Source organism: Microtus oregoni, unplaced genomic scaffold, assembly GCF_018167655.1.
Source record: "Microtus oregoni isolate MIOR12 unplaced genomic scaffold, Mior012 000040F_ref0000088, whole genome shotgun sequence".
NCBI classification, from domain to species: domain Eukaryota; kingdom Metazoa; phylum Chordata; class Mammalia; order Rodentia; family Cricetidae; genus Microtus; species Microtus oregoni.
This window is the reverse complement of record NW_024543207.1, coordinates 13,054,035-13,066,251: the sequence shown is the minus strand read 5'-3', so window position 1 is coordinate 13,066,251 and position 12,217 is coordinate 13,054,035. Positions and strand designations below refer to the sequence as shown.

The following is a 12,217-nucleotide window of genomic DNA, read 5'->3' as shown; positions in this document are numbered from 1 at the left end:
CTGTTAGGAATGTTCACCCTTTCCTTTAGTGCCTCTTGGCGACACCAGGGTCCTCAGTAGCTGTGAGGTCCTCAAACAGGATGGCCAGGGTACCTCTGCTGTTGGAACTGAATAGTTGTCTTCACTTCTGGTCCTGTGTTGGAAGTCAGACACATTGGTTAGCGTGTTGGCACCCCGCTGTGCTTGTGTGTGGGTTCTCTGCTCTGGAAGACTTCCTTTTAGTCATTCTACTTGTGCTTCGCTGGTCCAAGATTTCAGAGTCTGTGGATGATTCAGAAGAATGCGTTTTGAAAGCAGAGTCCGAAGGTGTAGAGCTTCGCTTCTTACAGCACCTCCTGGTCTCCAGAGACCACAGCTTTTCATGAACCCCAAGGTTCTCTCCACCCTACTTATTGTACACTTCAGCAACCTCTGATAATGCAGGCCGGTACTTCTGGCAAGGAGATATTCTGCCTATTTGACTCAATTTATCATGTCTGTTTTGAGTTAGTTGCTGTCACGGAATTTGGTTCCAGTCCAGAAATGGGGTGGGGGTATGTTTTGTGCTTAGCTTCTTGGAGAATTCTGAGGGGAAGTTGTCTGCCAGAGCTGTTACTAATCCCCAGTCAAGGCACCAGAGGTTTAGAGCAAGAGTCAGCTGAGGAGGGGCTCTGGAGACACCCTCTTTCCAGGGCACAGCTCCATTAGGCTGGTCAGGACACAAATCCTGTCCCATAAGCCCCTTTCCTGTTCATCAGTCTTAAAATATGTCATTTTTTTTTTGTTCCAGATGTGAGTTTAACACCAATTCTTGCTGATATTCATGGTACTTAGGCTGATAAAATGATCTTATTAAAATGTAATGTGGTTTCCAAAACCAACCAGATGCTTTCCAGGATCTTACCTCAGCGCCCTGGGCGCATCTCCTGAGATAGGGAGGGGGTACTGACCTGGTGCTGACCCAGCCCCGGACACCGAGGAGATGAAGTCAGATGAAGTGGCAGTCATCTCCTGAGGTAGGGAGGGGGTGCTGAGATGAAGCGGGATGACGCAGCCGAGCCAGAAACGGAATGTGGATCTAATCATCTGTTGTCTTGCAGCCCTTATTCTTTTACTGCAGGGCTGATTATGGAGCTGGGGGTTTTGAGGGCCCTAAGAGAGCTTCTTGGAGCACATCTCCTCACTCTTACCACATTAGTCTGTGATTCCTAGTGTGGGAATCAAGTGAAATGGCCAAAGTAGAACGAGGTGTCTGGAGGAAGCCAGCCAGGCCAACTCGTAGGCTGTACCGAGACCCTCGGTGTGTATTCTTTACAAGGGGTGCATGATTCAGCCGAAATGGGTTCTTTGCATGAACTTGAGCCTACAGCAGGATCGTGAATCCTCTGTCTGTTTTTATGGGTGCACATATTTTACAGAGCATGTGGTAGCAGTTCTCTTAATGAAGCTGAAGCCCTGGCTGTTCTGTCACGTAACCCCACACTCCAGGAACTTTTCTCCTGTAGTTATCAAGGCATTCTGAAAAGTAACTGGAGCCGCTGCAGTTTAAAATTGGGGTTTCCCTGACAAGCGTACAAGAGGAGCTGTGTCTACTTGCTCAGGAAGGACTATATTCCTCAGTATGGGCCTGCATAGTGGCCTACCCTCAGGGCTCTCCAAGTCCTGCTGAGAGATGGCACATGACCACCCAGCCTGTTCAGAGTGTTGTCTTTTCCTGGGGCTGGGCTTGATTTTCCACACATAATAGAATTGGGGCATTGAGCTCCAAAGTCTTCCACAGGATAGGATGCTTAGGTCCTCAGGGGAGCTCTGGGACCACACTGCACCTTCATCCACCCAGAGCATACGTAGAAGTACTGAAGGGCATGGCACACAGCCAGGTGCAAGCCCTCAGGGATGAGGACATGCTCACCAGCAGACCTGGCCTTTTCCTCCTTGCCTACCCTTGCGCATGTTCCTTAACTGCTCTGTACCCAGTGTCTCCTGTGTTAATGGCTCTAGTGCTGCCCCGCTCATAGTCCTGTGAGCGTTGGCACTGCCCCCTTTCCTTACAACACTGCCTGGTGTTTAAAGGGCCCTGCATAAATATTAATGGTCTCTGTCTCTGTGATAAGAGGGGCTCCCTGCTCTCTGCCATTTGTGCAGTTGGCGTCCATTACTGCCAGTGCAGGTTAACTGTCAAACACATATATACACACACACACACCGCTGGGCACCAGTCACAGTTGGCGCAGAGGAGAACTGTGCTCCTTAGGAGCTATGTTCAGTCTCGCAGTTGAGTAACTCAGCTTCGGTGCCTGGCTTATGCACTTTGGTGGCCCTCCAGCCACATGGTACACATTTAATGGGCATGGTTATTGCAGAAGAGAGTCTCTGGGTCAGTATGCTTTCTTAGCTAGTCATCTTCCATCATCCTGTGGTAACTGCATCGTGGCAGTGTACACATAGACCATACTGAGAAGGCTCACCCGGCACGTCCATGCACTCACCGGTACTTTTGGTCACCTGCTGTGGGTTTCCTTGTGCAATGTGTTTTCCTTCTTCATGCCGGTTCTTCTGCCTCCTAGGGGACTAGCTTTTCTGTAGTATTTTTAAGATGACCTTTTAAAGGCTCTCATGAAATAAAGTAAAATAAAATGAGAAAATAAAAACTCCTATAGTAGAAAGCCTAAGTGCTAAGGAAAGGCAGGCTGTGGTTGGTCTGTTTTTAAAATCAGATTTAGTGTGCTCTCGCTCTACATGGTCAGCTTTTTTGGAATCACCTGGAAGGTACAGCTCCGTGCAGTGCTGTCAGGGTGTTTACAGAGTTTTTACCGAGGAGGGTGGATCAACCCTGAATGGAGGTGGTCTGTAGGACACTACCCTATAGCCTGGCGTCCCAGACTTCAGGAAAAGTAGAGGAAGCTATAGCACAAGCGCTCAGTTCTGTCTCTTGACTGGGCACTGACAGCCGCTTTGTGCTGTGATGGACTGTATCTCCTCACACTGTGACTGTGATCAACCACATTGTGCTGTGTGCTGTGATGGACTGTATCCCCTCACAGTGTGACAGTCACTTGGTGCTGTGATGGTCTGTATCCCCTTACAGTGTGAGCCAGGATAAACTTTCCCTTCCTTTTGTTGCTCTTGTCAAATATTTAGACATAGTAAGAAGGGCAGTAACGTCTGATTAGAAATGTAAGAGATAACCGAATTGTGTGTTTTCCTGTGACGTTTACATGGTATGGCCATAGTTACTGTTGAACATGATAATAAGCCTTAGATTCAGACTGGGGACTCTTCCTTCCTACTGAGTGGCATTAGTAATAGTGAAAACGGCTCTTGGATTCATATCAGTTACTCAGATTCGTGCCTCTCCTTAAAGATGGCGAAAGGAAATCCAGCAAAGAAGGTTCTTCAGATAGAATTGTCACTTTGAGATTTCCTGAGCTGTGCTGCCCTGTCCTCATCCCGCCTCTTCACCACCACTCCACCCCAACGCGCACAGACGCAGACACACACACACACACTGCTGTGTTATCTCGGACCTGCGCAGTGTGCCCCCATATCCCCTGATGCACAGAAGCCATGGAAAAGGCAGCCTTGACTTGACCAGGTCCTGTTGGCAGAGCCTGGAAGCCGGACTCAAAGCTGCCTCCCCTGTGATGGTTTTTGTTTTATTTTGTTTTACAGTTTGACTTTGCCTTTTTAGTCGTAGCTTCTAAATTCATCCTTTTACAACTAATATTCCACTGTGGTCCATACATTCAGCTTACTCAAGGGAGCCTTCCATGATTCCTACAGCAGAAAAACCATGTGTGATCACACAAGTAACAAAGGAAGGATAAATAGGGAGAGCAATGGCCGCTGGTCTTGAAAATGTTTATCATTCATTTACTTTCTTGCTTTAAAAAGAAAAAACTGGTTAAGAAGCAATAACCCAGAATCTATTATTTGAAACACATGTGCCCATGAGTAACCTCCACATCAGACAGAGCCTCTTTCAAACCCTAAGCAAGGGTTTTCAGGAACACTCCCTGACCTTGGCCTTAAGGAAGCTGGCTTTCCAGTTAATGTGCACCTGGGAAGCTGTCCTGTTAAGGCGGTGGGTGGGGGGTGGTCTCCCAGCCTCCGCAGCCTCTCCAGCGCTCCCCAGCAGCAGTGAGAGTCTGTGGCATGGTGGCATTTATATTGAGTATGTTCTGGCAACTGTGGCTGCCTTTGCTTTTGTGTCCTGGCCTGCAGTGGAGCTGCACTTTCTAATCCCCTTAAACCAAGCAATCCTTGTTTGGTCCGCTCTGTGTGAAACCTGCATGAAGCCCCAGGACCCTTTTGTAGAGTTTCTGAATGACTAAATATAGGAGCTGTGGGGAGCCACTGTTCACAGCACTTGATACACTTCGTTCTCTAGGAGGAATGGCCTTTATTAGACCACACCCTCCCTCCCCACCCCACCCCCGCTTTTCCTTTTGAATTGCGCTTGCAAAATGGGCCAGATAGTCATCGCCATTGATCTTTACACACCCTCCCCCACATCATTTCTCTCTAGCCCTTTGCAGGAAACTTGCTCAGAATGTTGAACTTGGGGATCCAAAGCAGATATTGGCTGTTGTCCTTCTAAGACTGTGTGTTCTTGTAACAGAAGACCGCCTTCCTTGTTCGGGTGTGCAGGGTCAGGTGTGCGAATGTTAAGAAGCCCGTGACCAAATGTGCTGCAGGAATGTCTCAGCCGTGCTTGAGACAAGGCAGCAATGTGACACGGTTTCTTTAGAAAACAAAAGATAACAATTCTACAAAGATTGTTGAAGCTTCACTTGAGCCAAAAGATGAAGGGTGGAAATACCACAGTGTTTACTTTCCATTATGCTGGAGAGAAGTCAGGGAAAGCTGGCCTGCTCGGAGCCCGCTCATGCCCTTGGTCTAGGTCATCAGTGCTGGCCAGTGACCCTCTCAGAAGGCAGCGACTTTGGGAGGGGAAACATCCTCCCAAACATGATTTCTGTGGCTGTGGTCCATTTAAGGCACCTGTTTTTTCCACACTTACTGGTTACCATAATAGTGAAAAATTGAAAGATGTTTTAAAATCAGACTTCTGAAGTGAAGTAACCCTTTCACAAGGGTTACTGTGAGTCGGGGCAAGTTGCATTCCTGAACTAAGCAACTATGGAAGGGAACCCGTGCTAGAAGTCTATGAAATGCGCAAAGTGGAGAGAATGCTGTGGAGCCTTCTGCAGAAGAAAACCATTGTTAAGCTGGTGACATGGGAACAGAGGCACTGTCAGCACAGTCCTGTAATCGGGCGAGGCCTTGGGAGTGGGTAAGAGCTCCTCAGACTTCATGATGGAGTTCCCCAAACTTCTAGTTAGGAACTGAATTCTTAATATCAGTAACGCTTTTCTAAAAACATAACAAGTTTCATTTAAAAGATGTTTTGTAGCTCCAAGTTTAAGGGAGGAATGGGAGATATATAATTTGAATATCTGAAGAAGCCACAGGGAAACATCATATTATAAGTTAGCTAAAAATACATAAATCAGAAGCTGGAGAGGTGGCTTAGCGGTTAAGAGCACACACACTGGCTGCTCTTCTAGGAGACCTGGGTTCGATTCTTGGCACCCACAACGTGGCTCACAAATATAATTCCAGTCCTAAAAGGACCCAGTTCCCTATTCTGGTCAACATGGCCACCACGTACACCTGATGCACAGACAATACATGCAGGCAAAACACCTATACACATAAAATAAAATGAAAAAATACAGGTATAAAATAAAGTGTGCTCATGCATAGTTTAAGAGGAGTCACACCATGTGGGATGATGACAACAGAACCCCAGTGCCAGGCACGAGGAACCTCCTTTCATGGACCCAAGAGGGCCCCTCAAGTAAACAGTAGAGGATATTTCCATTGCCCCTTGTTAGACCTCAGAACTTGCAGGTAAGGAAGGCTCTATTGCTGCAGACACTGGACTTGGAGGAATTATCTGGAACTGACTCTGGAAGCCTCCTCCCCAGGACTGGCTCTCGGAGCATAGGAAGGTGCTGTTCTAACTGCCAAGGGAAAAAACTACCAATATTCCCACCCAGCTGTAGTCTATGAACCATGGCAGTGACTGGACCAGCAAGATCTCCTCAGTGATGCCCTGTGGCATTTTATTGTGGGGTAACCAGCAGCTGTCTCATTGGGCTAGAATTTAAATACTTAATTGTAAAGCTTGAGACAGAAGTCTACAGGATACCTCTTTTCAGGGCAACATCTATTTAGTTTTGTAACCTTAATTGTAGGTTCTTATCTTTTCTGATGGGCAAAGCCAGTTGACTGAGGGATGTAAACATGTGGGGGGTGATAATTTTAGCACTTTTTGAAATATTATTCTGGCAGTCTGTTTTCTTAAGGTTTGGGAAACCTTTGCATGTTTTAGGCGTGTTTTATGATTCTTCTCAGAGCAGGGTTGATCTTTTATTTCTTATGCTCTGTCAAGTACACAGATGTTTCTAATCCTTTTTGGTTACTCTGGAAGGGTCTTTATAAAAAAAAAAAAAACAAAGTGCCAAAAATATAGTCTAGCTTAATTCCCCTTCCTGGGCAGCCCTCCCCCACACCCCCACCCTTGCTTGAGTAGCCTGACAAGTTAATGAGGCTCTGTGAGAGGAAGCGGCCAGCTCAGGGCTGGATGCAGCCTGTCCTTCCCAGAGCAGGAACTAGGGTCGCTGGGAAAAGCCTGGAGCTCTGGCTGGAGAGTTCACTAACAGGGCTGGCAGCCAGCCTTCATAGTCATAAGGGCACTAGGGCTGGGCCACCAAGGCCCACAGAGGGCCGGGCTCTGGCTCTGTAGTAAGCCAGAGACTCCATTGTCCAACTTGATTGGCTGGCTCTGTTTTTACTGGAAAGGGAGCATTTCTTTTCTTTGTTGAGGAATTAACCACTTCCATGTCATGGGGTTCTGTGAGGAAAATTCTTTCCCAGGCTAGGACTGTACGTTTGGCATTTTAATGACTTCTTTATCCGTTCAGGGACTAATGTAAAATTTATCATGGCTTTCCCACCGAGGAGTTTGTAAAGATTTAGAAGGGGGCTTAACTGGTTGTGACTTTTCCTTATGACCTAGTAAAGATGCTCTCTTTGTGTGGACTGGTGCTTCATGTTGGAAAGAGCTGTGTTGTTTCTGTCCTTTGTATACTAGTATGGCAGACATGTTTTTAACTCTGAATCCCCAGACTTTCTCATGAGAGACAGGCCGCTCAGAAAGAGAGTAGAGCAGTATGTAGGCGAGCCTTCAGCAGCCTGCCCAGCGTTCTGTGGGCTTCGCACTCCATGGGTACCCAAATCCTGCAGTGATCTGCAGGCCTGTTCGGGCAGCAGTGATGGTGACCAGCCCTGTCTCTGACCTCAGTCCCAACACAAAGATTCACAGGAGAGTGGCACAGACCTGCTTTCTGCTGAGGAGGGTAGACACACACACACACACACCATTCATTTCAAAACTGAAGTATAAGTTGTTTTAGGAGTAATCCCTAAGGATAGCAGACATGGGAGCAGCTTCTCAGAGATACTGGATAAGAAACTTAGAGACAGAATGGATCCAAAGAGCTCTGACCACAGGGATGGGGATCTTGACCCAGTATGCACAGGGCCCATCTCTGAAATGAGAGTCAACACATAAGCCTGACAAGGCAGATGGAGGGTTAAGCCCTGTATCAAAAAAAAAGTTAAAAAAAAATAATACCTAAGGTTTTGAAGAGGAAAACTCATGCTTTTAGAAGGTCATCCTGACAGCATTTTTCTGATGGGACAGAACAGAGAGCTGCAAGTATCCAGGGCGACCATTAGGATCCCTGCAGAAACTCAAGTGAAGTCACCAGCGTAGGTTTGCAGGGGAAGAAAGTCATTAACCACCCTGGAGTCCTCTTGACAACTTCTGGAGGAAGGGGGAGATTTATTTAAGTTGGGTGACTTGCTGGTGATAACATCACCCAGAGAGCAACACCGGAAAAGAAACTCAAGCGGGGACATTGTGAGTCATGTCCCAGCTTCCCTGGTGGGATGAGAAATCGGAAGCGTGGGGTCATTGGCTGCTGGATCTTTGGGAATGCCAGCATGTGGGTGAGGCGAGAGAATCCATATGGGGTTAGGGAAGAACAGGGGATGGAACTTGGAGATATCCTGAGGAGGGAAAGCGAGTCACGGGACTCTTTCATGGGAGCTGATGAACCCTGTCCCCAAAGGGTTTACCTACCAGGATACAAGCCATGCCGGGCCAATAATAATGGGAGGATTGTATTCTTGTCTTCCAAAGACAAGTCATGTGTGTGTCTCCATGGGACTCATGGATGTGATACAGAAGACCCAAAGACGGACAGTTTGAGTCAGGGATTGGGGCAGGAGAGAGAAAGAAATTAGGGGTTGAAGGATTAGCACAAACAAGTATAGGAAGTGCAGACCTGGGGTTGGAATCAAGGGTAGAGGGTCGATGACATGCTAAGAATCTGCTGTGATTTTTTCCTGAGTTCTAGGTATCCACCCAAGAGACTCATTCTCCATCTTCAAACAGTGCAGCGTGTTCAGTTTAATTTATAGGAAACTAATAAAATCTACATAAAGATTCCTTAGGGATAAATGGGACGAAACCTTGGAATAGGGAAGGAGCCAAGTCCTTGGATGGTTGAGGAGAAGCGGTCCAGGGTCAGTGCCTGGCAGCCTTTCGGTGTCCGTCTTTGGCAGCACCCCCTTCCTGATCCAAAGGATGCAGGAGAGCCTGCGTGCTTTATAGTGAAGATGCGAAAATCTGGAGAACTTCATCTCACTTTATTGTCTGTTTCACAATTATTCCCTAAGTGGCCTTTACGCAGTTTTTATTACTTTGTTCTAAGTTTAAAGATGAGTGCATAGAATGTTTGAAGAGGGAGCTAGGATGTCTTAGCTACAGAGAGATTTGGAAGTGCATGAGAAATCACATTGGACTGGCAGTGAGCTCATCAGAAAACCCCCAGCATAGGGAACAAGAGAAAGAGCGTGTGCATCTGATGGCTCCAAAAGGGAGTGACAGAACAGACCCTCAGCCCAGTTCCCACAATGCCTTTAACCCTACTGCAGAATTTCAGGCAGAAGGTGGCATTCCTAGGCAAGTCACCAGACCTGCCAGGCCCGGTGGTTTTGCTTGCTGACCTGTCCCTCTTTCTCTGTCCCTCTCAGCTCTCTGGTGGCTGTGAACTGACAGTAGTGATCCATGACTTCACGGCTTGCAACAGCAACGAGCTAACCATTCGGCGTGGTCAGACGGTGGAGGTTCTGGAGCGGCCTCATGACAAGCCTGACTGGTGTCTGGTACGCACCACTGACAGGTCCCCCGCAGCAGAAGGCCTTGTGCCCTGTGGCTCGCTGTGCATCGCCCACTCCCGCAGTAGCATGGAGATGGAGGGAATCTTCAACCACAAAGGTAAGCGGCAGGGAGGCCTGAGGGGCTGCCAGTGAAGCTGTGTCTGCCCAGCAAGTGGGCACACAGGACCTTCTGGCAGCACGCCTGCAGGGCTGCCTTATCACTGTCTGCAGTGGCAATGGGATTCCAGGCTAAGGTGGAGAAAGGCAGGGCGTCAGCTTCCAAAGGGCAGCTGTGGGGGCAGGAATGGGAGTGCTAGTTCTTCAGGGGCCAGTTTGCTTGAAGTAGGCAGGGGAAGCAACAGATAAGGGAGGTGGGACTGAACCCAGCCTCCTTTGAATCAGGTATTCACGTGGCCTTTCTGTGCTGTCATTCAATTCCTGGAGACCAAAATTGGGCTGAGAGTTATTTAGCCATTCTGTTTTATAGCTGTGTAAATGGAGAGTCTGGGGCTCTCCCAAGCTCTGCATTGCATGCCTGGGAAGAATGGAGCTGACTGCTGTTATGTGGGCGTCAACATTCCTGTGAAGACCATGAAAGTCTTTACCCAAATGCCCACCACGGAGGCTGCAGGCCGCTGAGCACGTGAGGGTGGCTTGTCCCGATGGAGGTGTGCTGCAGTTGGGAAAGCATGCTAGAGTTTTATGGGAAAGACGACTTACGTGTTGAAATGACATATTCCATAGAGGTTGTAAACAAATTGTGTTGTTTAAATCAACATTTCTTTTCATATTCTCCAATATGGATGTTAGAAAGTTCAGTTGACAGACACAGTTCATGCTGTGTCCCTGATGAGTGGAGCTAGCTTACTCGTTCGTCTTGGTGAGTTGTTTCTGGAGAGTTCTTTCTCTGGAGGAAACAGAGTTTGGCAGCTCATCTAAGGATGCAGGGGGCAGCCCGGCTCATGTCAGACTGTTGGTCAGTACTGGAAGATGGGTAGTTCTTCTCCCCTGTCAGACTGTTGGACAGTACTGGAAATGGGATAGTTCTTTTGGCTTTGGAAAATATAGCTGGTTTTCTTTCTGAAGGAACATCGCTCCACGCCACCACATTCAGTTTCTTTTTCACTAATTATAGAATATTCTAGCAGCTTTCTCCGCTTGCCCTCCATGCTCTCCTGATGCTCATCCTGACAGTTTGGGTGCCATCCACTAGCTGCCGTGACTTAATTCCTTTGAGCTGAGAGAAGCTGCTCAGGAACTCCAGTGAGCCCAGCTCATTCATTACAGTCAAGCTCTGGGTCCGCAGGGTTCCCTAGTGAGAAACAGGATGAATGAGACCAAGGAAAGCCAAGTATCGTTTTTCATCTCCAGGGACTCCGCATGTTTAGAGCAGCATAAGCCTTTCTGTGACCTGGAGCTGGAGTCCGGGTGAAGTCCCAGCACTAAACACCACTCTTCTGAGCTCACAGCTGCCTCAGTCTACCAGATCCATTTGAGTTTGGATTAGAAATCAAGTTTCTCTGTCCCCCTGAGGAGCCCCGGTGAACTTGAACATGCCGCATTGAGCTCTTGTTCTTAGACGGCGTTGGCATGTGCCTCTCCTGCCGTGTGCTCTGTACTTCCCGGTGTGCACAGTTGCCACTTAGCTGAAGAGAAAACGCCTCCGTCCTTAGCACACTTGACTTTGTCCTCAAAACTTACAGGGAATTCTGGGTTTTGCTTGTTTTTACGTAAACGTTTTTCTGTCTGAATGCATTCTTTGCTGTCAAGATTCTGAAACGTCATCCCTTCCTCGCAGGCCTCTAGTGCCCATCCCCACAGCTGTGCCCGCCCATCACTGTCTCCAGCGCCCATCCCCACAGCTGTGCCTGCCCATCACTGTCTCCAGCGCCCATCCCCACAGCTGTGCCTGCCCATCACTGTCTCCAGCGCCCATCCCCACAGCTGTGCCTGCCCATCACTGTCTCCAGCGCCCATCCCCACAGCTGTGCCCGCCCATCACTCACAGTCTCTAGCGCCCATCCCCACAGCTGTGCCTGCCCATCACTCAGTCTCTAGCGCCCATCCTCACAGCTGTGCCCGCCCATCACTCAGGCCTCCAGTGCCCATCCCCACAGCTGTGCCCGCCCATCACTCAGGCCTCCAGTGCCCATCCCCACAGCTGTGCCCGCCCATCACTCAGGCCTCCAGTGCCCATCCCCACAGCTGTGCCCGCCCATCACTCAGGCCTCCAGTGCCCATCCCCACAGCTGTGCCCGCCCATCACTCAGGCCTCCAGCACCCATCCCCACAGCTGTGAGCACAGGGGGTGGTGAGGGCTCCGGTCTTCAGATTTCTTTTTTTCCTGATCTGCTTTAATTATCTCACAAGGAAAATGAAGGCTATCTGTCTGCTCCATCAGCAGCAGAGCAGTATATCAGGGAAGAAAACTTGCCTTCAAGTTCAAAAGGCCTCTGACAGAATCTTGTGGAAGTCAAGCCCAGGAAGTGTAGCCTTAACCAGCCTCCATCTAGCAGACTGGAGACCATTGTCAGAAAGTCCAGGCAACAAAGGAGTAGGAAGTAAGAATGTAACCCAGAAAAGAGACATACTCTTCAGAGACCTCTGCCATCTTGGGAAGCACAAGGCCTTGAGTGGCCTCTGACCCGCCCATAGCCCATTCTCTTACCTGCTGTGGAGCGACGGGCACATGCCACTGTGGTGAAGTATTGGTGTGTGCTGGGCTATTCCTCCGAGTTCCTCGTTTCACTGTGAGAACTCTGGGCTTGGAGGATGCAGCAGTGAGAGAGGTGAGCCAGGAGCCAGGGCTCTCACGAGACTCGATCCCATCATTCTTTGGCGGGATCAGACCCCTTGGGCAATGTCAGCTAAACTGGCTGCGTGCTCCCCCACACACAGCTCCTGAGCTCGAAGACATTACGTATCTCTAGCTCTTTCGCTA

At 48.8% G+C, this 12,217-nt stretch overlaps 1 protein-coding gene across 2 annotated transcripts in view; it reads left to right on the top strand.

Annotated features, from left to right (window-relative positions):
• Trio (trio Rho guanine nucleotide exchange factor) overlaps positions 1–12,217 on the top strand; it is a 286,543-nt gene that overhangs the window by 203,315 nt on the left and 71,011 nt on the right. For both annotated transcript variants that reach the window (XM_041632132.1, XM_041632133.1), the window contains exon 34: positions 9,151–9,394. In XM_041632132.1, coding sequence (XP_041488066.1) covers positions 9,151–9,394 — 244 coding nt within the window. The remainder of the gene's footprint in view (positions 1–9,150; positions 9,395–12,217) is intronic.